This window comes from Punica granatum, chromosome 1, assembly GCF_007655135.1.
Source record: "Punica granatum isolate Tunisia-2019 chromosome 1, ASM765513v2, whole genome shotgun sequence".
Taxonomy (NCBI): domain Eukaryota; kingdom Viridiplantae; phylum Streptophyta; class Magnoliopsida; order Myrtales; family Lythraceae; genus Punica; species Punica granatum.
In genome coordinates, this window is record NC_045127.1 from 42667388 (window position 1) to 42693802 (window position 26415).

Below are 26415 nucleotides of genomic sequence, written 5' to 3' on the forward strand. Positions count from 1 at the left end.
TTAGCTCCAAGTTAGCCCGTTCAAAACACCGAAAACTTAGAGGCTGCAAAAACTCAATTTATGAACTAACTCTCAAAATATCTTAAAGCACTTAATACTCAAAAATCCTATCAAAATGCAAATGAATATTGATTAAACTATAAACCTACTATAATTAACCTAAACTCGAGAATCTAGCTCCACAATAAACTCGCGAATGGTACCGAATAACTTTATTTTCATAAAGTTAACAATGCGCGAATATTCATTTGAGTTATAACACATTTCGGTTTTTTTCTCTTGAAAATAAAAGGAAATAAACCGAAAAAGACCCTCGAAACGAAATTGTCCTCCAAAAAAATAGATTTTTCCTTCTGATCCCAGACGATTTTTTTGGTTCAAAATGTTTCAGATTTTTGCTTGTGCCCCTGCCTCTTCCGCCTCTTCGCTCCATCTAAAATCTCCATAATAATTTCCTGGAAATAGCCGTCCCCGAAATTCCCTTAACCAATTAATTAATTTCTATGTGGCCCAAAAAAATAGAATTAATTTCGAGTTTTTCTGACCTTGTATTAATGTATATATATTAATTTATTATATTATATATTATTATATAAAGATTAATGATATATCTCAATCAAAAATTTTAAAAATAATTAAATAAATTTATTCTGTGAATCTTTCTTAACTCATCTCCTCTATCAGTTGTCTTCCTTTTCAATTTGAGTTGGAACCTTTTACGCGTTTCGAAAGCGGCTTTCCTTCCATTTTCCATTATTTACCAATCAGCCCCTCTCTCTCTCTTCGCCTCTGCATTTATTCCTCCGCCATGACCTCAAATTATAAAAGACAATTTTTTCTGCGGGAAGAAAGATAATTAGCCGCCCGACTCCTTCCGCAGCGTTAGGACTGTCAGTGGCGATCGGCCATGGCGGCGATCATTAACGGCAGCCTGGTTCTCCTCCTCGTCGCCGCCGCCGTATCGGCGTTCCTGCTCCGGGTCCTCTTCTACAAGACGGGGTTCATCTACGCCGTGAAGAAGCAGTGGCGGTCGGTGGAGGACTGCTTCCACGTCTACCAGATCTTTAAGGTGCCGGAGTTCAACGACGGCAAGCAGGAGAACCTCCTCTACCGGAAAGTCTCCGCCTACCTCCAATCCCTCCCTTCCATCGAGGACTCCGATTTCACCAACCTCTTCACCGGCCGGAGCCGCCACGACATCGTCCTCCGCCTCGACCCCAACCAGGTCGTCCACGACACCTTCCTCGGCGCCCGCGTCTCCTGGGTCAACGACGACACCGGCCCCGCCCGCGTCTTCGCCCTCAGGATCAGGAAGGCCGACAAGCGCCGCATCCTCCGCCCTTACCTCCAGCACATCCACACCGTCTCCGATGAGCTCGACCAGAGGAAGCGGGAGCTCCGGCTCTACGTGAACTCGGAGTGGGACCCGGCGCGATCGGGCGGCCGCGGGAGGTGGCGTTCCGTCCCCTTCACCCACCCGTCCACCCTCGAGACGATCGCCATGGAGCCCGATTTGAAGAACCGGGTGAAGTCCGACCTCGAGCTATTCCTCAAGTCGCAGCAGTACTACCACCGACTGGGCCGGGTCTGGAAGCGGAGCTTCCTCCTGTATGGCCCGTCGGGGACCGGGAAATCGAGCTTCGTCGCTGCCATGGCCAATTTTCTGTCCTACGACGTGTACGACATTGATCTCTCTAGGATTACGGACGATGCCGACTTGAGGACGCTCCTGCTGGAAACCAGCAGCAGGTCTGTGATAGTCATTGAGGACCTCGATCGGTTTTTGATGGAGAAACCCGGGTCCGTGAGCCTATCGGGAATCCTGAACTTCATGGACGGGATACTGAGCTCGTGCTGCGCCGAGGAGAGGATCATGGTGTTTACGATGAACTCGAAGGACCATATTGACCCTGCCATACTGAGGCCCGGGCGGATAGACGTGCATATACATTTCCCGCTGTGCGACTTCTCTTCGTTCAGGAGCCTGGCCAACAGCTGCCTCGGGGTCACCGATCACAAGCTGTTCCCCCAAGTCGAGGAGATTTTCCAGACAGGGGCGAGGCTGAGCCCTGCCGAGATCGGGGAGCTGATGATCACGAACCGGAACTCACCGAACCGGGCACTTAAGTCAGTCATCACTGCCCTCAGGACCGGAGGCGACGCGAGGGTCCCTACAAAAATCGGGCAGCGGTTGTGCGAGGACGTGTCTTCCTCCGCCGACTCGAGCGGTATATTCTTCAAGGATAGTAATGCAATCAAGGATATCAAGAGACTGTACGGTTTCTTGAGGATTAAGAGCAGCAGAAAGTCGTCGCACTCTTTCGACGAGGCTTCAGGGCAAAACGTCCGATGACAAGGCCCTCCCGGCGCGAAACATCTTCTTGGTTTTCTTTCTCGACTTTAGTCCAATTCAAAGTTGAGCATGTATGGGGTGAATCCGCATTGTAAATTACCGATTCGTATAGGCAAAATTGTTCGAGACACAAATTGCATCCACAGGAAATCAATTGGATCAAGGGAAGGATTTCTCTGCCATTGCCAATGGTGCCTAGTGAAACTGAAACTGGTCATCGTGTGCAGCCTTGCCCCCGGTCGACCATGAGGCAAGTACAAGAATAGGAATGCGAAATGAAGTGGCATTAAAGTCTCGTGGGCGAGGATCAATAGTTTGGAATTTTTTGTTATTATTAGACGACTTATGTCGCTGTACTAAGTCATCTTCCTCCTGCAAAGTGTAGCTTAGGGCTCAATAGTCTTTGAATACTCAAAAGTTGCCATAATCAGAATATGATTCCTCCTTTTGTGGACTCTATGATTTGATTTCATTCTCATAGAGCATATGTGGACACCCCAACGTGCATTGATTCCACAATGTCCGAGTCGTGCACATATTCGATATCGAAGTCAAAATCATCAATCGAAAAGTTACATCGTGTTCTCAATCACTTGCTGGTATTATCAATAGCTCCGCCTGCGATAAACCCAGGACCTGGAGTTACTTACGAGGGAGAGTAAGATGTATTTGGTAGGTAGGTAATACTGACCAATCAATACGCATTTGATTGGATTTGAGTTGATGTGTTGGGAAAGAACATTTAATACTAACGCTCTATTTGTTAGTGTGTTGCCACCGTGAAGGTGGTCGAACTACGTCTGTTGTTTCCTTGGCAAGTATTTGGTGATGTTTTTCTTGCAAACGGAATTGCTGCTATAAATTAAATGGGAGAGTTTGATCCAAATGAATTGACTTATTGAATACGAAAACTCATTTATTTGTATAATTTTATATCAGTTGCTCATACAATTCATAAGGGTTGGGTCTCATGCCTTACACTTCGGTTATGTTCATAACATTGTCCGCTCATAAGGACCAACATTCTCGTTGGTTATGGTCACAATTGGTCACGGCTGGCACTCCCTGGCCATCACTACGTGGATCACTATTATGATATTGGTTATGATACCAATTGTTATAAATTAAATAAGAGATCGATCCAAAAGACTAACTAGGCGGGAATACCCATTTAATCTATTCCATACCAATTGCTCATACAATAAAAGTGAAACAAATGTCAACCCCTGCAATTGGCCGAATCCATATCCCAAAGTGACTTATCTCCTTCTTTATGGAGTTCAGTTCCATAGACTAGAAAGAAAGCGGGTGGAATAAAACGAGAGCACTTGACTCCATTCTTATTGTCATAGGAGAAAAACTATATTTATTTGATGTTGAAGTTGGTTTCGAGAAAAATTCTGTGAAACTATTATGGTATGATATAATCATGCTTTAGACAGTTTGATGACTAATTACTTTTTAATTTATTCATTATGATTGTAATTCAACGTTATAACAAATGACAACAACAAAAAGTGAGTGCACCAGGGACTTTCACCCGTTTTGAACTATATCGAAGATTATTATGCTGCGTTTGACTTCAAAGTAAAATTTTAAAATTAAATTTTGATTTTGAAAAAAAGTGGTTTAAATAAGATTCACCATTTGACTTTATATGAATTATTTTGTTTTATTGTGAAAAAGTGGTATAAATAGGGCTCGCCCTTTGACTTTATATGAGTTATTTTGTTTTATTGTTGGTAGAATTAGATTAAAGTTATAATTTTAAAATCACATTTGCAAACTAAACAAGCCATTAGTATTCCTTTTCACAATATTTTGTATATATATTGGAGCTTTTCTTATACTCAGTTATCATATATACTCAGTTATCATATCAACTTTTTTATAATGGGATTTAGTAAAAAAAGAAAGATTTTTTACAATGGGACTCTAATTACAGAATGGACTATTGCTCTATTTTCCTAATAATTAATCTGAAAGTCCATCTAGTTTAAAAGCTCTATTTACAGTAGCATGAATTACAATTTATACAATATCCAATGGTTATTTAATATATGTGAGTTTAACGAGAATTATTAGACACTTTTGTCAAGAGGATTTAGCATTTTTGTGCAAAAATAAGAGGAAAGGCACCGTCAAGTAAAGTTTCTCTCTTCTGTACGAAATTTTACGGTGCAATCAATAAAAATTATTGTATCAAACAATCATATAAATTGTAAAAATTTGAATAAAAATATAGTATTTTACTAAAAAATTAAGTAAAACTCTTCAAAATTTTTGTAATTTACTTGAAATTTTATGTATTACTCCGAAATCCGTATGATTTACCCCAACATCTGTGTAACATAAAACCAAAATAAATAACTTTTTATTGAATGATATAATCATTTGGAAGTTATTTTGCCGTAGATCTTTCCTCCTTAATGTTTCAAAACTAGATGGCGCAACTCCCAAGTGGGGTGCAGCATCATGATGCCCTTAGATTAACACCCAGACCAGATGTGGGCTTAGCTAAAGCAATCATTGCAGAAGGTGTAAAGAAGAGTTTGTCTGTTGAGTACCATATCATTTTTAAGCATAACTTTATTGAGTTTAATTCCGTGAATTATGAGGAATATATTAATTTATCAAACAGGCGGAGGGACATTTTAATTTATCATAGGACGGCGGAAGGACTAAATATGTATTTTGTATATTTAAGGAGGAAATTGGTACAATTTCACAGGTCAAGCGTAGTTGTCACCCATACCATACCAAACTCATCATGATTGATTATTCGATCCACTTGGGTTTGATTATCTTCAAGAGAAGAGAGGAGGAAGGGAGGTTGCCTGTCTGTCCACCAAATTAAATCTGCATGCAACCGTGGACAGATATTAATTAGCTTAACCAGATAGATAGATTTCATAATGAAATGGGAATTAGCGATGCGGTTTTGTTTAGTTTAAAAATAAAAAATTTACTCCATTCCATTCTCTTTCACTCTTCCTTTAATTCAATAAATTCTCTCGTATACTTTTTCTTAATAATTATTATACCTATAATACTGAAAGTGAAACCAAGTGGAGGTTCGTATATTTATTGTTTATATTTATCCATGACATAAGTCCACTTCGAAGCTGGATTGAGCCAAAATTTACCAGCCATGGATGCGGCCAGAGGAAAACCGACCATAGTGCCGTACTACGTATGGGAGTTGCAATATCACTTTACATTGATCTAACCGTTCAAAGGAACGTAAGCATCTAACGCACAGAACCGAGACAAAGGGAGAGTAGGTCCAAGGTGGTTATTTTGGCGATTCGATCCGCTTTCTAGCTACGGCCTCACATTACAATTCTCTTCACGTGGCCATTCCCATCTCCGTGCAGTATCTTTGATGTGGCCATTGGCCAGCGATCATTGCTTTTGTCTGCCATCGTATATGTATATGTAAGCAACAGTGGGCCACAATCTGGGCCCAACATTGTGTGGGCTTCTCCTGGGCCCACATGATCCATCAAGCAGCCCAAGGCCCAGTTTACCACGGCAGACAAAAATGAAAATTAAAAAAAATAAAAGATGAAATAGCAGACGAAATCAGACCACCGTGACGGGGGGGTCTGGGCTTATTTAGGGCTTTCTCTGTCGATGGCTGTATAAATTGGAGCCCTCCGGTCCGTACTAATCATTCTGGCTGGCTTCCATCACTCTCGCTCCTTCTGCTAGGGTTTCATCCGAAGACCTCGCTGCTCAACGACGGTAAGCTTCCGAGGTACTCTCTCACCCGCGTCGTGACTTCATTCACACTCTCCGCCGTCTCCGATGATCTCGTCCTGATGAATCTTCCTGGCTCGTGCGTGGATAGAGGAACTGCTTCGTGCTCGCTTTGCTTTATAGTGTTGCAATGTGCTCCCTTTGCTTTATAGTGTTGCGATGGCGTGGTGAGGCTCACCGGCGAGCGATCGTCTTTCAGGTCCTTCTTCTGCTGCTGGTGCTGCCTGTTTGAGCGACGATGAGGCCCGTCTTCGTTGGGAACTTTGAGTACGAAACTCGCCAGTCCGAGCTGGAGCGCCTGTTCTCCAAGTATGGTCGGGTCGAGCGCGTTGACATGAAATCCGGTAAATGTTGAACCTCTTCCGTTGTATGCTGATGGTACGATGAGGCATTCTGTGAACCAGTTGATGGTGTTCCGTTTAGCCCTGCTTTATGGAAGGAGCAAAGATGGATGCATTGACGTGTTGAAAAGTTATATAAGTTCATCTAGGGAGACTGTACTGCTTTGCAGTTGCCGCTAGAAACCCTGATAAAGCGAAAGTACCTTTTGATTCTGGGCTTTACTGAATTGGTCGTGTGGATTCAACTGTAGCCAGTAAAATTCGATTCCGAAGCGAAAAAACTTGAAATGTGAATTGGAGTAAAGGTCCGTGTTTAAGTGTTTGTTTTGACGCAGGAATCTCCGCTTAAAGGAAAATGAGCTGAGCTTCCATTTGGCCTCGCAATATCAAAACTCCTTCATGCCCTGCCTGCTCTCCTGCCATGCACTAGAGGGCATCATTCACTTTCACTTCAATCATCCTTCACTCTCCCACCTCACTGCAAAAAGTTTCCGTCTTAGAAGAGTTGTGATGGCGGGATCAGTACATTTTTTTGCATTGTCTACCAATCACAGATATAGGAGGATGAATGAAATTATCTCAGGCCATGCCTTCCATATCTGATCAAGCATTGAGTGCTGAAGCATGCTTAAGCAATGACATCTCAGATCCGAAAACTTGGAACATATTTTTCTAGGCTACCTACCATCATCATGATTTAGTTCATCTTGCAACGCCTCTTCATCCTACTCTACATCAGCCCTTCTCATATATGCAGGTGTTGTACTATTCTAGTTTGAGCTTGGGAAGGGAATGATGATTTAGTTACTTCTAGTGAGAGCAGATATAACAGCAATGAAATGCATTGCTACCTCTGGATCTGAATTCTTTTACACCATTGCTGCAGGGTTTGCTTTTGTATATTTTGAGGATGAACGTGATGCTGCTGATGCCATTCGTGGCCTTGATAATGTACCATTTGGTTATGACCGACGTAGGCTATCGGTGGAGTGGGCTAAGGTGCATTTCTTTTCCTGCTATAGCTCTCACAGTCCGCACTGTCTACACCTGCAGCTGATATTTGAGGTCAGGTTAAGATTGGTTTTCCACTTTCATCTGATGGGGTGTGTGCTTTGTTATTTCCAAGGGAGAACGTGGCAAGCTCCATGATGGTAGGGCAAATCGGAGACCCACTAAAACACTTTTTGTGATCAACTTTGATCCGATACACACTAGGGTGCGTGACATAGAGAGACACTTTGAACCTTATGGGAAGATCCTGAATGTTCGGATCAGAAGGAACTTTGCGTTTGTGCAGTTTGAGACGCAGGAAGATGCTACTAAGGCACTGGAGTGCACCCATATGAGGTATCATAGTTGTTTCCTGTCCGTCACTTCATGCACTGATATGTGTCATTTTATTTTTCAATTCCTACTTAGTTTTTTTTGCTTTATTGATTGATAAAATCTTGCTTCATCTCATATTATATGCAGCAAGCTACTAGATAGGGTTGTCTCAGTGGAGTATGCACTAAGAGATGATGGGGAGAGAGACGAGAGATTTGACAGCCCTAGAAGGGGGAGCTATGGTCGGCGTGGGGATAGTCCTTTCAGGAGGTCACCAAGTCCGGTATACCGTCGGCGACCCAGCCCTGATTACGGTCGTCCTCGGAGCCCAGATTATGATCGCTATGATGGTCCAGCTTATGATAGACGCAGGAGTCCTGATTATGGCCGACCTAGAAGCCCTGAGTATGGCCGATACCGCAGGTATGTAATCATCTGATTGTTCCCAATGATTTAATCTTGCTGTAATACGTTTGTATATGCATAAATATATTATTGGTGTGATTTCAATTTTTATATTGCATGCAGCCCGTCACCCATCAGGCAGAGGTCAAGGACTTGAAGGTGGTGTGCTTGTAGAGAATCATACTAGCTGGCGCAACTTGGAGTTTGCGACATACTTGTTACTGAAAAGTTTAGCTTTAGGGAACATCTAGGTTTACTTTTGCTGGCCCCATTATGTTTCTGTGTGCATCTACCTCATGTTAGGATAGTATGTGATATTGTGGTTTGTATAGACTGGTTTCTCTGCTTCTCACTATTATGAAGACAGTATTGAAGCATATATATTTTTTTGGATAACGATTTTATTCTTCCTGGGTTAGTATTGAAGCATATCCGAGCATTCTGCAACATTTCTTACCTTTTTGATAGGTAATATAAAAGATGAAGAATATTTGGGTTATACTTCAGTCTCAGAAGTGATTGGGAGTGTGATTAGCCATAGCTTGAAAGTGCAGTATAAGAATGGGTATCCTTTGGCCGAGTCGGGGTCCTGGACATGCATTTTCAGGCAAGTTAGTAGCATAGGAGTACTGCTGTGAGATCAATAGGCTTTTCTTTTAGTTCTGATTTTCCGTTTAGTAATTCTAAGACTAGGAGGCTGCTAGTTTTGTTAGAATTAGATGCCAGTCGTGTGAATCGATACACATCTTGGCCGATTATGTCATTAACTGTAGTGCTTCGGAACCTGTTTTTCTTGTGGTTCCAGGGTAGCGGTGACACGCTAAGCTTCTACCTTTTGCATGATATGGATGAAAATGCAGTGGTGGTGGTCGTCGTCATCATCCCAATAGAATTTGGTAGCTGGAGAGCTGTTTTTACCACATTTCTCTTAGAGATGTCGGAACTGTGGAATAGTCTCTTGGAAGCTAAAGATCTTGTATTCTGAAGGGAGCTGCTAGTTATCATGCGCAAGTTCACGTCAAAGTTATGAATCATATGATCAAAGGTTTGTGCAAAGTTTCTTGACCAGATTATCGAATTTTCAGAATGGTTAACACAGTCTAGAAGATCACAACCAAAGAATATGCAGTTCAACTAATTGGTTCAGCAGAAATTTAAGAAGCCCCGGATCATAAGGGCAAGCTTCACATTGATTGAACGTTGATCTGCCTCACTTTTCGTGGAAGAGGTAAGCAAGATAATCAACGGGAGGACCTGCTCAGTTCTTCTTCGATCGCTTTCTCCAGCCATGCCTCAGCATCTTGCATCATCCCGGGGCTGAGTCTGACCATGAGGATACAGAATTCGGACTCATTGAGGGCTCCGTCCCTGTCGAGGTCCCCTTCTCTGACCATGGCCTCCGATTCTTCAGCGCTCATCCCCTCCATCCCAAGGAGCGCAGAGTTCTTCCTCAGGCTCTCAGACGTTATCAGGCCCCTTACAGGATCTGCTAGGAGGCGGAAGCCCCCGCACAGCTCCGACACGAAGGTGTCCATGTCGAGCTTCTCCGCCATTACCGGCAGCAGATCCTCGAACTCTCTGCCCTCTGAAGGCGCTGGTGTATCTGCGGCCTTCGGTTGAGACTGGCTTCCGTCCTCCATGTTCCCCCTTTTATTTTTTTTCGGAATCCCGTCAAAGAGAAGGAAGAAGTGATGGAACAGGAACTGGGGCAAATATATGAGAAGAGGTGGAACGGAGAGGAGCTTTGTAGGGAAGGGGAAGGCCTTTCATGGAGGTGGGGACTTCTGTATGATGTCAACTGAATGAAATGGTTGCCCTGTCCTATCTTCTATCAGAACCACCCCACGTTTAAAAAGCGCGAGAGACTGTAGATCTCTTTTGTGTTTCGTCTCTCGAAGGATATAATGCGCTCTCACGAGACAAAGTCTCAACTCTGAAAATTGATCTATCCTGTAATGAACTTACTAGGAACCTTCCTGGGGTCATCGAATACGACTCCCGGGACAACTATGCCACCAATGAATGACACAACTCACGGCAGAGTAAAGAAGCCGAGCGAGCCGAATTTCTTCCACTTTTTTTTCCCTAAGGAGATCAGGATCTTGGTGATGCGTGCGAACAAGTTTCTGCATCCAATTCCTATTGAGTGGTTTCTAGGAAAGTGCAGTTCAGCTCGAAGAATCGGCATCATTCTATCCATCTCTTGCGGCCTGCCTTTCTCTGTATTACGGCTTATATTTTTTTTCATGGTTCCATACTATATATATTCTAATGAAATAACATGTCATTCCATTTTAATTTCTCCTTCAGCCTAAAGGGTCCTTCCAAGAAGCTTCCTATCTCCTCTCTGTGCCCATCAATGTGATTGTTGGGACTTGGAATCTTCTGTTTGTGCCTTTCTTATATTCACATCTGCCGTCCAATTCGAGCCCTCATCTTCTTGTCTTTCTACGTCGAGACAATGGAAGCACAGGTCCATGCGTAGTTGCATATACTTCCCGGAACTCGTTGAGGGAGTCTCACCTATGACTTGGAAGATGACAATACACTCACATCCTAGCAGCCAAATTGCGCTCGTAACCCCTTAAGCTCCCTTTCTTATTCATTTATTGAGAACGGTGAAAACATTCAGTTGTTCGTACCTGTGATGAGCTGGATCAAGACATGCTTGCTGGGCCTCTCGAAGTCCGTTGTGGTAACAGTGAAGAAGACCGAGTCCGTGGATCCGGATATATGCTCGTCGGGTGGAAACTTCTAGTGTAGTTCACTATGATCTGGCATGAGATGTTATCACATCTACCGGGAAGAAAGGCATGAAAGCAGGCGCCATTTTATGTGTGATTTGAGAACAGAAAAGGGTGGCGATGACAACAATGACAATTCAATGATTGGAGGAAATAAGCAGCAGACTTCTAATCAAATTATCGCCTCAATTTGTATTCAAACAAGCTCTCGAGTTAACGGAGTATCAAAATATTTGGGCAACAGCAGAAACTAATCTGGTAGAATAATACATTCACCAAATCAGCAAATATCAACAGAGAGAATATTTTTTTTCTCTCTTTCTTTTTTTTTTTTTTCCTTCCCTTCCCTCCGTTAATTATTAACAGCATGCTTTTTCTTGGCCAACCACCTCCTTTTAGTAGCCTCCAGAGCCTCCTCTCTCATCCTAGAGAGCTCTAGAAACCAGTGCTGATATTGGGCTTCTATCGAGTCGAGTTCTAACTTTAGCTCCACGTCTATATCTTTGTCTGCCAATGAGAGCGATGAGCAGCTGCTCGTCAAGCTCATAACATGTCCCTCCATATCATTTGAAGATAACCTTGCAGTCCTAAGATGTCCGTTCATTGGTATGAAATTTCCAACTTTAGTACTTGTTGCACTCGAAGCATCGAAGCTTCCATTCATAGGGCAATCAACGAATTCAACCGATTTGTCGTGCTTGGTGGAAGAATCTTCAATGGCTATTTCGGAAACAACGGATTGCTGAGAGTCCCGATTGTCCAGATTAACAAGAGCAGGAGAAGAGTAGTACTCGCTCTGATAAACATCGTCAAGATTATCACCAGCTTGGGAACTCCTCGCATGCACGCTCTCGGGAGGAACTTGCTGGGCCATCAATTCTGCAGGCATGCTAGTTACCATCGAATCCGACGGGCTGACCATTGCCATTTTGTCATCATCGAGAGGAGGGCTCCGCACTCCATCTGATAGATAATCAGAAGGCTTCCATCCAGGAATAAGCTTCATTATCAGGAAATCAATAAAACCAGCTATAAATACCACATCATGGTGTGCTAATGACAACTGCTCGGCCATTTCACTCGCCACAGAGAGAGCAGTGTCACTATCAAGGTAAAAGAGGAAATGAATGTTTTTAACCGGACCTAGCAATGAAGAGAAAACCAACGTGTTATTTCCTTGAATATCAAATATTAATAATAAGAAAAAGTATGCCGACGGATACAAGAAATAAACTTACTATATGGAACGTAAATCCGTAGGGTCAACGAGACAGAATTTTCATCATTTTTCCTTCCTCTCAATTTGAACAGGCTATGCCCATGCATTCTCTCAAATTCAAGAACCGGGTGACTGTTACTCCCCATGCACGTGCTAGGAGATAGATGCTTAGAATCACCATCCATATCCATTAGAAGCGGTTCTGACAAATTTGTTAAGCTCGGACTTTGAACTGCCAACCGTGAAAGATCACCTTGCAGGAACGGATCAGCCAAAAGCTCCTTGGCAGAGAGTCTCTGTGAGGCCGGAACGAGACATTTCTCAATAAATGCCTTAATTTCTGGATCGCTGACTTTATTCAGCGAAGCAGGCTTAATGCCCTGCAGGAATATATAAGGATACCAATAAATAATATCCCAAATCAGCTAAGGGAGCACCCAATACATCTAATTGCAATATATAATATGATACAGGTGGACTCACCGAGGAAACTTTCTTATATATTTGAGCAGCATTTTTGCATTCGCTATATGGATACTCCAAAGTCACCATTTCCAATATGCACATCCCAAATGAATAGACGTCGACGAGTTCATTGTACTCCTCTTCATAAAGCTCTGGCGCCATGAACTCGGGGGTTCCTAAACTTTGCATACTTAGTGAATTTTTTATATCAAATTTATCAGCTAAGCTATGAACAAAGAAATGAAGTAGGTCTCTCACCGATAACACTTCGAGCTGTAGGTTGCTTCCTGACAGTTGCCAACCCAAGATCTCCAATTTTCACTTCTCCTTGATTCCCATTTACGAATATGTTATCACACTTCAAATCTCTGTGAATAACTGGAGGCTCTTGATCATGAAGATACACTAAACCTTGCAGAATTTGCCTTGCCCAATTCTTGATAGCCTTCATGTCAACCTTTTTATGCTTCTTGCGGTATCTGATAGAGAATTGTCATATCACATCCTATTGCATCATAAAAGCGAGAACTATAAAATATGCAAGAAATTAACAAATATTGATTAGACATACTGCCGCAAGCTTCCAGATGTAAATAGTTCCGTGATCATATTAATGTTTTTCTTCTTGTAGTCCACCCAGCCATGGTACAATTTGAGGATGTTGTCATGCTTCAAAAGTTTGAGCAAGTGAACTTCCAGATAGAGCTTATGCAAATCATATTGTGTTTGCAAGACATCATCAACCTTCACTTGATTCCAAGCTACTTCTATGCCATCGACTTCATCGAATGCCTTGTAACTGAACCAAAATAGGCACTTCTTTAACTAAATTTGAATGTATGAGTTAAAATACTAAAGAGAGAAACCTCTAAACCAAACCATTGAGATGTGAATTGAGAGATCATACACTTTCTTGAAAGCACCCTTGCCCAAGATCTCACTATACTGTCACAGGAAAAGAAAAGGAAATGTTAGTACTCCCAGTTTTTCAACATAGAAGTCCAAAGCCCACGACAGCGGAAGATGATCGAAGCTTGGGTTTGCTTCTAGGCTGCTAGAACTTATGCAAAGGTACCACAAAGAAATGCTAAAAGTAAGTGATATTCGTTGTAACCTGTTAAGGTATTTGGCTTGTAACTAAAGATTAGTAAAACGGTGATTTTCATACTAATGTCACACGACACGACAGAAGCATTTGGCACGATCACTTATTACAGCTACAAAAATAACATTTGCACTGCCAAGTTTAAGTCAACTACAGATGAAACCAAAAAAAAAGCACTCAAGAAGCCTCACAAGGGATTACTAATTTGTAACAGACAATTATTAGCAGGAAAAAACAATACCTGCAAAATGAATAAATTCAGTTTACTTCCTAATATATTAACAACGAATACTGAAGCAAGCTCCTAAGAAGCTATGAGCACTGGTCTAGCCTAATGCCAATACAGAAGCAACTATCGCAATGAGCTGATAGCAGCAAATTGAGCTTCAAGGAAAGGATCAGTCCGGTCACAAAAGCAGCGTCAACAACCAATTTACATCATGGATACCAGTTGGTTTGCGTTTGTTTATCCTAGGTTGTAGAAGCAAAGACGAAATAAGGTCGAGTTTCAAGAAACACATTGGTGATTATATCAATATGTGATCACATGATTGCACCCAATTAATTGTCAATGAGAAAATGACAAATAGAACAAAACAATGGTGGTAAAGGAGGGAGGAGGGGAAATACCCGAACATAGCGACCGGTGGGATCAACCTCTATGAAATCGGGCTCGGAGTCGGAAACATCGCTAGATTTAACTAATAAACCACTGTTATTACCAGAAGCAGATCGAGAAGTCATTCCTGTTCCTGTCAAGAAGCAGAGAGCAACCACAAACGCGAGGAGAAAGCAGTGTAGGGCGATCCCGGAGATGCGCGTACGAGTGTAAAGGGTAGTCAGAGAAGTCGCCGTTGCAGATTGAGACGGCAACGACGACGACGGAGCTCGGAGAATTCCCCGGCGGCAACGGACGAGGAACCGAATGCCGATCTCAGGAAGTGGAGACGGCATCCGACAAAGCCGCCGACGCGGAGATGCAGGTTCCGGTGACGGAGGGGATGAGGAGGCACTAATGAGCTCGGCCGCGATCGCATAATAAGCCCATTTGCAATCCGACAGGATTCCACCATGTTTCTACACCAAACCCCAACTCTGCCCTCTTCCTCCCTCGACTTTCATCTCCCAATCCGATCCAACCAAAGGGGAAGAAAATGGGGGGATGAATCAGGGGAGACAAAGACCCACCAGAATCTCGGCTTCTTCGAAGCGACGGGGCGGCGGCAAAAAGGGGAAAACTGGGGGGGTGAAGGGATGCGGGAAAAGCTGAAACAGAGGGAAAGGCGTTGACTTTAAACGGAAAACATTGGCGTTCAGTTGTCAGAGAAGATTTGGAGATTCTTCGATTTGTTGGGGGGATTTTTATTTTTTATTATTTTTTATTTGGTGGGGTGGGGAAGGACGCTATAGAGAAGGGATGAACAGACACTTGTCCGGTGGAGCATTCGCCATTGATATGGCTTTGGCTCTCCTCCTTCCTCAGATAACCGACAAAGCCAACAGTTCCAACAGTGTCCGCCCTTCCTTCTTCTTCTTCTTCTTCCCCTCTGTTCTGTGTTCTGTTTCGTATTCTGTTTCTGTTTCTGTTTCTGTTCTGTTCTTTGGTTACCCTTTCAGCAGGGCGGGCCCCGCTTTCCGCTCCTTTCCTTTTTTTCTTTTTCTCCCCCTCCTCTGTCAATAACTTTTTTTTTTTTTTGGGTGAGCTGCTATGTCAATGAATTAAATGAGGGAAAGGTGGCGTCACATTATTGCCATTGATAATTAAATTGACATTTTTGGAATGTTAATCATAACTTACTATATTATAACACACAAGTGACGTTAATGATTTATAATTCGTAAGGGACGGAAATTTTTTGAGAAATTCATATATGGTTATAAGAAAATATACGTAGCATCACAACAAACGGGTAAACGGTATTAAAAGAAAAAAAAAATTATATGAATGACTCAGTTTTTATTTAGGAAGTTTTTGAGAATTTCATTTCGTTTTAGGGATGAGGTGGTCGGCGGGAAATCCCACCCCTTTCTCCCAGCTCTAGCTTGCTATTTTTTAATTTATTATTATTATTATTATTTGTTATATGTCGCCGTTGGCCCTTGAAAACGTCATGTTTTACACACATGACTCTTTTCGGGTAAGAAAACAATGGGAGGGAAAAAGTGCTTATTTTTCGTAAGGTTAGGAAGAGTTATGCGAATTTTTAAAGGTTGAGAACAACCGTTTTCTATCCTTAAAAATTGGGAAATAAAGTGATTTTTACTCCTAATGAGAAATCCAAACCTTGGGCCTTGAATTGGTACTTCTTTTGAAGTAAAGGTTTCTGATTAAAAGAGTTAACACGACTATGTTAATTTTTTCAAACCATGGGATTAAATGTCATTTTTTTTAAATCGTAAGACAGATCACCATATTTTATGCTAAAATATTTTAAATTCCTGCAGAGCGTGGCACTCTAGGCTATATATTATTTTTAACACAATCGTCGGATCCGTCACTTGCACTGATTCGACAAACTAAAGGTTTCACATTATTGACCGTTAAAATTAATTTACTGTCAACAATCAAATGAGTTCTTATGTCAACTAACGATGAGGTGTAAATTGTATGTGTGAAATAATTGTCAAATTGCACTCAATTATATACTAATCTTCGAGTTTATGCGTTGCAAAAGATAGAACATGATTTTTTTGCTAATTTTATTATATAAAATATGTGTTATCAAATGTTGAAAATAGTAATTTACAATCAACAACAATATACTATTACATATGTGACTAATGTAATTAATTTCACGAATATAAGAAAAAAATTACATGAAAAAGAGTAATCAATACAAGTACTGGAAAATTAAACATTGTCAAGTCTATGCATAAAAAGCTAAAGAAGATAAATTGCAACCAACGTCATGATAAATTTTTATCTTCAATGTTATTGAGATTTATAAGGAGTTACATTGTGTCTATGTTTATCACAAACATAAAATTTGAAAATTCAAAAATTATATAAAAGTTTATCCGAGAAAAAAAGTAAAAAATTGAAGAATGCACCTCCAAAAGGCTAATAGCAGATGTACTTTTATAAACTCGCCTGTGTTCGAAATTTTTTAAAAACTCAAGTTGTAGCGATATATTTCAGAGCTGGATCATGAAATAGTTTATGTGCGATACCTCCGTTATTTATGACGTTCATACAAAATATAAAGTAGATAACGCATCATATTTATATTTATAAAAGGAATATGTTATGATTTGCTTTCTAAAAATCAAATAAATAACACATCATATCTATAAAAATATTATTTAAACGACCGGTCTAAACTATATTTATATGTTTTAAAAATTTAATAGATTTTTTAATTAAAAAAACTAAAAAAAACAAAGAAAATGACAACAGGTTACACAATTCTATATTTATATGTTTTAAAATTTTTAAAAACTCACAATAAAAAATTCATATTTTGAAAAGTCTCAAAAAATCGAGAAAGTAACAATTAGTCCCACAAATCCATATTTATATGTTTTAAATTTTTAAGAATAAAAATTTAATTTTAAAAACTCAAAAACTGAGAAAATAATGATCGATCCCCCACGTTTATATCTATATATCTTTCAAAATTATTTCTTTAAAAAACTTAAAAAATTGAGAAAAATTCATTCAACAACCAAGCATTCTGAGGCCATCTAGCCTAACCCACCACAACTCCTCTTTATATCATATATAGATATAGATATACATATATAGATAGAAATGAAAGCGGAGCTGAAGTGAACCCGATTTAATAGCCCCAAATTGCATCGATGGCAATTTCAAATTATCTCCTATTTTCTATTTTTACAATTATTTGACTTATGTTAATTTTATAAATAAGTATAAAAATAATTGATAAGATAGAGTTATCAAGAGGATATATTTTCTAAATTTTTTCAAATTTATTTGAAATTTTAATACTTAAAATAAATATATCCTAATAATATATCAAATATTCTATATTTGAAAGTTATTTTAGATTTATGTAAATATTTTAAAAGTGTGCGAGCCTTTAGTTAATATTTTTCCTAATTTTTAAATTTTTATAATAAAAGTATAATTTTAACTTTTATAATTTTAGTTAATAATTACAAATTTATAAAATTTTAATTTGGAATTGTAACCATTCAAAACCGGCCCGCATGCATGATATCATGCCACATGTCCCTTCTTTTCGTTTTCTCAATTTCTTTTCAAATTTAGAACTTTCCTATAAATATCTTCTATTACAACATTTAATCATTTATACCACCATTTTACTTTGTCTTATTTGACTTATATTTTCTTTTGGAGTAGTTTCTAGTTTCCAACCTTTTTTCTTCTATTAGAAAAGAGATTCATGGGTTTAGTATATGGATAATAAAGGAAGAAGTGCAAAGAAGTCCTAAATGTTTAGACTTCAGTCCTTTAAGTTTCAATTTGAAATTTTCAATATTTTATGCTTACTTCGTAGTACACTTTTGGTCGTATCCATTAATAATCGTTAGGAATCTGCTGACGTGGACTTCATAAAGTCAAAACTATCTTACGTGGTTGTTAAGTGTCCACGTGACAATTTTCTACCGGCCGAAAATTAAAATGTTAAAGTTAAAAAAGAATTTAAATTTAATTAGTTATTATTTTTAATAATAAAAATATTTTAGAAAAAAAAATTGAAAGGGGGTTTATGGTCACCAACGACCCAAAATAGGTGGGGAGTGACTGGAATCGAGGCCTCACCCGCCAAAATTGGAAGAATTACCAAATTGGGGGTTCTCCTTGATTTTGATAGGTAGGCCTCGATCCTGGTCGCCACCACTCTGATTGGAGTCGCCGATGACCACAAAGGGCACCAACGACACCAATTGAGGGGTGGGGGAATGGGTGGTAGCGAGGAACAAGGCTCCACCTGCCGAAATTGAGAGAACTCCCAAATTAGGGATTCTCTCGATTCCGATGAGTCGAGATCGCCACTACTCCCCCGACTGGGGTCGACGCCCCCTCTATGGTCTCCAACGACCCTAATAGGGGGAATGTTGGCCATGATCGAGGCCTCATACTGTCGGCCACCGCTCCCCTTTTGATTTTCTTTCTTTTTTACTTTTTTTTAATAGAATTATTTTTTAAAATTTTCCTTTTCTTTAAATGTTTAATTAATAGAAAATTGTCATCAACCAATAGAAAGTTGCCATTCTTATTTTAATTTTTGAAATTCTTTTTTGGATTTTCTAACGCTTTAACTTTCAGTCAATAGAATTGGACTTTTTTAAAAAAATTAAAAGAATTTGGGGTCAATGAGGAAAATCCAGCTTCTCCTCCGGGGGATTATCAGCGCACTTGGCCCAGTCTTGAGCAGACCTTAAAAGAATACAATGAGGAAAATCCAGCTCCTCTTCCTGCATCTCAAGATTAGCATCTTCCTGATTCTATCCCTCATCCTGACTCACAAGACCTATATTCTCCTGATCCAGAAGCCCTTATGCAACTGGAAAATCTCATGTAATTGGATCTCAATCCTCCTACTGCTGACCAAACCCAGTAGGCAGCCCAGGCTAGTGACTAGGCAGGACCAAGTGGAACTGCAAATTTGCATGATCTCAACAGTTGGCCTCAGCCTGTTCTACCTACACAGTCACATGCACATGAATGGTGGGATGATGACTTGACCATTGAAGACATTGATTGGGCTCTGCACAAGATAAAAGACAAGCAGAGAAAATGGTCAACAAAAGGGTCATGGACAGTGATTATAACAGCATCGACGACTCCATCGAAAGCAGAGACGATCCAACTACTTCAGCCTAAAAATATTTACTATTTTATCGATTGTCACTATAGCAGTTACTGTAGCAAGTCACTGTAGCAGCGTTGAATATTTTCATTTGGTGTAACCGGCGCAACTTTCGCGCCCGTGATTGCTGACCTATCCTGCATGACAGCAGGGGGTTTCCTGTTCTTTGTTTGTCTTCTTCTACCGACACCCACCTATAAATTGCGGGTTCGTCTTCTGTAATTTTCAGATCAGAACGGGCAATAAACTCCTCTTTCTGAAATACTCTCTTCATGGCCTTCTAAACTTTTCTCTTCTAGGCAGAAGGGGTTCTTAGAATTCGAAGTAATTATTCAATACCAAGAGCTGACTCTGAGTATGCTCTGTGTTTGCCTCTTATGAGGATCATGCACATTAGAAAGGATTTGAGTATGATATGTGCTTGCCTCTTATGAGGATCCTGCACAACAGAAAGAATAATGTCATTCAGATATTCGATCCGAGGTAATCCTAGGGAATCAGTGGTGTTAATGATATAAGTTATGAGGATGTGTATAACGGAACGTAAGGGTTTGAGCATGTTGCCCAGGAGAGGCGTTGAAGATCGCCAAAAGCGTATGGTTATACATACCTCAGAGCTTATGTTGTTAATGTTACTGCATTTTCCTAGCCTCACCTAGAATTGGTCGAAGACATTATTTGGTGCGAAAATTTTCAAAAATTAAAAATTAAAAAAAAAACTGAAAGAAATTTACTGATCATGAGATAGACGTGATGTTGACAGGTATGAAAATCTTCTGAGATACACAATAGAGGGGAGGAATGTTCTTTTAAAATATGCAGGAAAGTTTCCATACGGGGGAATAATTTAGGGACGACAAGCTCGCCTGATCCACACCTTTGCTGCTCAAAAGTTCTTGATCTTACGAGATTTGCACTTAGTTTGGACCTTCAGCTGTGGATGATTTAACAGCATTATTCTGCACTTCTCATTTCCTTGAAGAGACCGGAGTCGGAGAATCCAACAGTTGGAACTGCCGCACGGGGCAACGTATATGTAACGTGGAACCCAGTACACATATCATACAATATATTAATATACATTATGTATACATGAGTATTAATGTAAGTACGTACATAGATTAATGTTTTACATTTCTAAATTATGCAGGGCAGTGATTGCGTGCTCCTTCTCTTATTAGTTTTCTTGAAGCATTTGCGTTCTTATTCAAGGAGATCGCGGAAATTAGAAAATTCTGCAATTGTTTATATTGATTTGTACGTAGTGGTCACTGTTAGCTGTTAGTTAAATTAATCTCAAATCAACTACTTTAACTAAGTTGATCTAGCGACATCATATGTTGTACAAGTAATGATCACTCTAAGCAACTGTAGAAGTTCCCGTAAAAAGTGGGTTGCACATTCCTATTCAGCGCCATCACATAACATTAATCATATATTAATTGCACATTTTTTTTGTTGTGTTACAAGAGAAGTACATGAGCTTATTAGTAAAAGGATATATAGGAACATAGAAAATAAAGTGTACGGGAAGTATGAATGATGAGAATATCAATTTTCGAGTCTCTTGATTTTAAGCCGAGAGAGTGCGTGTCGTTGTATCGATCCTAATTGTTATTCCTGAAAACACTTTTGTTTTATGTTTTGTGCAAATTAAACATTGGGATCTGGAATATACTTTTACTAAACGTTCCTCGAACAACTAACTTAGTACACAAGTTATCTATTTTATTAACAATATAGTCATCTAATGGCTTTTATTCGGAATGTCCTGACATCCTGTATCTGGCCGTTTTCTGCGTGGATTCAGCAATGCATAGGTCATTTAGAATATACTGATATAAATAGTAAAAGCTCGAAGAATGTAAGAAGAAGTTCCTACACCGGCTTAATTTCGCGTGAAATTTTTAATTTGAGATATTCAATAAAGATTTATTATTTTCTATTTTCTCATAATTTAATGAAATTTAGTGCATTTTTGAATGCAAAGTTTCAAGTCCTAACATATATGAAATTATTCTTCTTATGAGTGTACAATTTTAAAAAACAATTTGTGCACTTAGAAGATCAAAGCATTTTATATCTAAAGAAGCCCTAGATAATCAAAAAGAGATCAGGATATGGTCACAAATAAGGATCTTAAGCAATAAAACCGGCCATGATATTATTTCATAGTGCAGCCGCCAACCTCATTACCTATATACATTAATATGTCCCATAATTTTTATTTGAACAAAAGAACATAAAATAGGCATATCACAAGGGAATCATAAATTTCGGGTGATCATGAGAAATAATGGGTCCCCTCAATTTTGTCTAAAATAATATTGACTTTATTTTCTATAAAAATTGCAGCCCCACAAAGCCGTCCACAAGTTGCGGGGATGGCTGCCCTCTAAATTCTTTAGTTCAAGAGTTGCCCTTAACTACAAAATGGAATCTGTCTCTTTAAATTGGTGGCTCATCTGACCATAGTATTATTGTTATTATTAAGCCAGATATCCCATGATATCACTCATTTCTCAAATTTATATCATACTTTAAAAATTATCTAAAAGATATGGTTTACATCTTATTTCAAATTTATCACGCCGTTAATTTGTCTATTAATGAAATATAAGTAAGCTCCAAACCTATCCCATGATTTTACTTTTTTCTCAAATATGTCACATGATTTTAATTTTTTTTCTCAAATTTATCACGGACAAAGGTTTATAGTGGCAAGAATGAGTCCACCATTAAATGTCAACAGAGAAATTAACACTATGATATATTTGGAATCAGATATAAACCATGGATCTTTCTGGATAATTTTTAAACCATGGAATATATTTGAAAAACGGGTGATACCGTAGGACATCTAGCGTAATAACCCCTTCTAGCAACCCAATAAAGGGCCACTAGGTCTTGCTCATGTTGCTCCAATGTAGGAGCAACTTTTTATTTATTTACTTTTATTGATAGTAAAAGAGCTAACGACCCGTGTGGGCCCACTGCTCCCACCACGTGGTATGGCCAAAGACAAACTCCCATTTCAAGTGACGTAGTGCCTCTGTGGCACCATATGGGCCCTCAATGGAGACCCAAAGAGAAAGTCCCATTTTAGAGCATTCACAATGCAAGAGTCCCAATTCTCATTTTTTAGGGACCCATCTCAGTGCCACATATGATGAAACGGGGACCCAAAATACACGCAAACTCACTCCATAATGGGGAGTCCATCCCCATTCCAAACGAGCTCCACATGATATTTATATATTAAAAATTGAGAAGAATAATATTTGATTTATTAAAAAAATTGAACATGGTAATGCTCGAGGGTGTGGAGGGGAGAAGAAGGTAGTAGAGGGGGCACCCACAAAAGGACCTTCCCCCATTTTCGATGGGCGTCGGCTCAATCTCCAGCGAAATCGACCCACTGTTTGGGGCATGAAGACTTTACAGGCTGTTTGGGGCTTTATGATTGATAAGGTTTTGTATGAATCGGCATTTTCCTCAAGCGACGAGGCTCGGTTTGCTCCCATTACCCGAAATCCTTCAAATCTCATACCTCCTACAATTCCAGGCACAAACGCTGCCTCTCCTCCGGTGGGGTCAGCATCCCATCCAGCACCACCTCCCACGAGGAGTTCCCTATCCTCTCCGACGTACATCTCCAAGCTGATAACCCCAGTCCCATCGGCTTTGCTTCCCCATAGTTGCCAGACCTCTCCATCATCTGTTTCCCCGTTGATTGAATATATAAATAATAATAATAGTAATAATAGTTGGAAATTATAGATTACAAATTCATTGGATTTTATTAATGGGTCACTTAGTGTGATTCATGAGTACTTGGACGAATTCGGGTTACGAAGTGAAGGATCATTTATTCAATGGATACATTTGAGTGCAAGACAAGTAATGTATATAGAAGTGTCTACATTAATTAAGTGTTCATGTAAGATCATTAATTGCTTATCCATGGGTGATGTTCCATCTAAGAGTTACATCCAATACGAAGGGTTCTGACTCTTCGATAATGTCCATTGAGTGCATATAAATAGAGACGCTATAGTGCTCAAATTATAATTTAAGAAAATTTCAGAAATCAGAGTGAGAGTTAGGGAATTCCTCGATTTTGCTAGTTCAAGGAATTTATAAGGCTTCGTTGTATCCCGGGAGGACCTTTGCCTTAACCCTCTAGCAACTTTGTGTGGGGGAAAATAGTTCTCTTTGAAAAGCATCATTCGTGCCTCGAATCCTATCGTGTTAACCCCACATCGCCTCCGGATCGATCGTCTCCACCCATTTCCCCAACAATCAAAGAGAACTATTTTGAGATGGCAACGGAGGCTACCACCGCGTTCAAAGTGATGAACCAAGAGTTCGTGAAACTCGATTGATTTGACGGCACAAACTTCAACCGCTGGAAGGACAAGATGTTGTTCCTCCTTACCGTCTTAAATATGGCGTACGTTCTGGACCCGAACCTGCAACCCTTAGAGGATCCCACCCCCGATGCAACCCTCGAGAAAATCGCAAAGGTGGCCGAACTCAAGAAGAAGCGCGAGGAAGACAAATTCACATGTGGTGGACACATCCTCAACACTTTGTCCGATCAACTGTATGATCTCTACATGTTGATGTAGTCCCCGATGGAGATATGGAAAGCTCTTGAGAAGAAATACAACACCGAGCGGCAAGGTACTGATAAATTTTTAATGATGAAGTATTTCGAATTCAAAATGCTCGATAGTGTCCCTATCATGGATCAAGTCCATGAATTACAAATCCTTGTAAGTGGGCTTCATGACCTAAAAGTTATTATTCTGGAATCTCTACAAGTCGGGGCTATCATCTCAAAGTTACTCTCGTCTTGGAACGATTACCGGAAGAAACTCCTGCCTATGGCGGAGGACTTCACTGTGGAGAAAATACTTAGGCATTTGAGTATTGAAGAGGAAACTCGGAAGCGCGATGCAGTGTATCTTCCCAAAGGTTCTAAAGTGAACCATGTGAGTGAGTCCCAGAACTCTCGGAAAGGCAAGCGAAATGCTATGTCCAACACCGAGGACACGCAAGACAAGAAGAGAAAGTCTCGCAATTGCTATCATTTCAATAAGAAAGGGCACTACATTAAGGATTGTAAACTTCTCAAAAAGGAGAAAGATGCCGCAACTTCCAAAGTCAATATGGTTGAGGACATGGACTTAGTGGCCATGGTTACGAGAGGAATCGAGAGCTTGGAGATTGGTATGATTACCGAACTCAACATAGCCATGACCAATAAGTCCTATAATTGGTGGCTCGACTCCGGAGCTACTGTCCATGTGTGTAACGACCGGCAACAATTCAAGAGCTATGAACCAGTGGCAAACCATGAGGTGCTTATGGGCAACCATCAATTGATCAAGGTGCTCGGTCAAGGGACGGTGAAACTCAACTTTACATCCGGGAAGAAATTGACCTTCATTAATGTGTTGCATGTTCCTGATGTAAGAAAGAATTTACTATCCGCGAGTCTTTTGTGCAACAAGGGGTTCAAGGTTATATTAGAATCTGATAAGTTAGTCCTACTTAAGGGTGATATGTATTTGGGAAAGGGATATTGTAGCGAGGGCATGTTCAAGTTGAGCATTGATATGAATAAAGCTAATTCTTCTGCTTATATTGTTGAATCTTATCCTTTGTGGCATGCGCGTTTAGCACATTTTAATTTTAATACTTTACAATATATGCAAAATAATGGTTACATCAATCTAAGTGATGATAAACTTGTGGATAAATGTGAAATTTGTGTTCAATAAAAAATTACCAAGAAACCGTTTCTTAAAAAGTGTGAAAGAAATTTACAAGTGTTAGATTTGATCCATTCAGATGTTTGTGAATTAAATGGAATTCTACCAAGAGGTAGAAAACGATATTTTATCACTTTTATTGATGACTTCTCAAGATTTACTTATGTGTATCTCATGAGGAGTAAAGACGAGGCTTTTGGCATGTTTAAACGTTTTAAGAATGAGGTTGAGAATTTGTTTAACAAGAAAATCAAAGTGCTTCATAGTGATAGAGGTGGTGAATACTTTTCCAATAAATTTGATGTATTTTGTGAGGAACAAGGTGTGGTACATGAGTGTTCCGCGCCGTATACTCTGCAACAAAATGGTTTGGCGAAAAGAAAGAACCGTACCTTAGTGGATATGGTTAACTCGATGTTGTTAAATGCTAAACTTCCATATAACCTATGGTGTGAAGCATTATTGATTGTGTGTCATATCCTTAATAGGATACCATCGAGAAAATTCAAGGTATCTCCATATGAGTTATGGAAGGGTCGAAAGCCAAACTTAGATTATTTCAAAGTGTGGGGGTGTTTGGCTTACTATAGAGTTCCCGACCAACAGAGAACAAAATTAGGACCAAGAGCCATTAAGGGTGTATTCGTTGGATATGCCCAACATTCTAAGGCTTATCGTGTTCTTGATTTGGTGTCAAATATGATAATTGAAACGAGAGATGTTGTATTCTTTGAAAGCAAGTTTTCCGACGATTCAGTGGATTCGGAACAAGAATATGAACCAATGATCTCAAGTGATCAAAACAAGAGACGACTTTGTGACAATAAGGATACGGAGCCGACGAAAAGTCAAAGTGTGAGAAAAGAAAAGGACTTTGGTCCCGATTTCATTTCCTCGCAATCTCTAGCGTATCTCGTTGAAGGAGATAAAGAATCCGTAATTAGGAAGATCCCCATAATGCTTAATGTGGAAGGTATCGGTATTTTGGAAAGAGGCGATCAATGATGAAATAGATTCAATATTGTTCAACAATACTTGAGTCCTAGTTGATCTTCCTCAAGGATCGAAACCTATCGGGTGTAAATGGGTGTTTAAAAGGAAAAATAACCCAACC

The 26415-nt window shown here is 39.9% G+C and overlaps 4 protein-coding genes across 6 annotated transcripts; 2 read left to right on the forward strand and 2 right to left on the reverse strand.

Moving 5' to 3' along the window:
• The first annotated feature begins 777 nt into the window (after positions 1-777).
• Positions 778-2825, forward strand: LOC116192016 (AAA-ATPase At2g46620). Its single transcript, XM_031520407.1, has one exon. The coding sequence runs from the start codon at positions 908-910 to the stop codon at positions 2351-2353; it is 1446 nt and encodes a 481-aa protein (XP_031376267.1). The 5' UTR covers positions 778-907; the 3' UTR covers positions 2354-2825.
• A 3115-nt stretch (positions 2826-5940) lies between these two features.
• Positions 5941-8605, forward strand: LOC116197378 (serine/arginine-rich splicing factor RS31). Of its 2 annotated transcripts, none has more exons than XM_031527518.1 (6): positions 5941-6100; positions 6315-6459; positions 7343-7455; positions 7583-7803; positions 7930-8205; positions 8311-8605. In XM_031527518.1, exons 2-6 carry the CDS (start codon positions 6354-6356, stop codon positions 8342-8344), a joined length of 750 nt encoding a protein of 249 aa, XP_031383378.1. In that variant the 5' UTR covers positions 5941-6100; positions 6315-6353; the 3' UTR covers positions 8345-8605. The 2 variants fall into 2 exon arrangements, with proteins under 2 accessions (XP_031383378.1, XP_031383387.1); XM_031527527.1 differs by having other exon boundaries at positions 5974-6113.
• A 618-nt stretch (positions 8606-9223) lies between these two features.
• LOC116197392 (calcium-binding protein KIC) lies at positions 9224-10429 on the reverse strand. Its single transcript, XM_031527537.1, has one exon. The coding sequence runs from the start codon at positions 9825-9827 to the stop codon at positions 9429-9431; it is 399 nt and encodes a 132-aa protein (XP_031383397.1). The 5' UTR covers positions 9828-10429; the 3' UTR covers positions 9224-9428.
• Positions 10430-11067: 638 nt separating this feature from the next.
• Positions 11068-15304, reverse strand: LOC116197368 (serine/threonine-protein kinase WNK8-like). 2 transcript variants are annotated; one of them, XM_031527496.1, is made up of 7 exons: positions 14351-15304; positions 13523-13560; positions 13187-13414; positions 12874-13094; positions 12634-12791; positions 12170-12530; positions 11068-12074 (listed from the first exon to the last, which is right to left on the reverse strand). In XM_031527496.1, exons 1-7 carry the CDS (start codon positions 14672-14674, stop codon positions 11284-11286), a joined length of 2121 nt encoding a protein of 706 aa, XP_031383356.1. In that variant the 5' UTR covers positions 14675-15304; the 3' UTR covers positions 11068-11283. The 2 variants fall into 2 exon arrangements, with proteins under 2 accessions (XP_031383356.1, XP_031383365.1); XM_031527505.1 differs by having other exon boundaries at positions 13523-13555; positions 14351-14493.
• Between the last annotated feature and the right edge of the window lie 11111 nt (positions 15305-26415).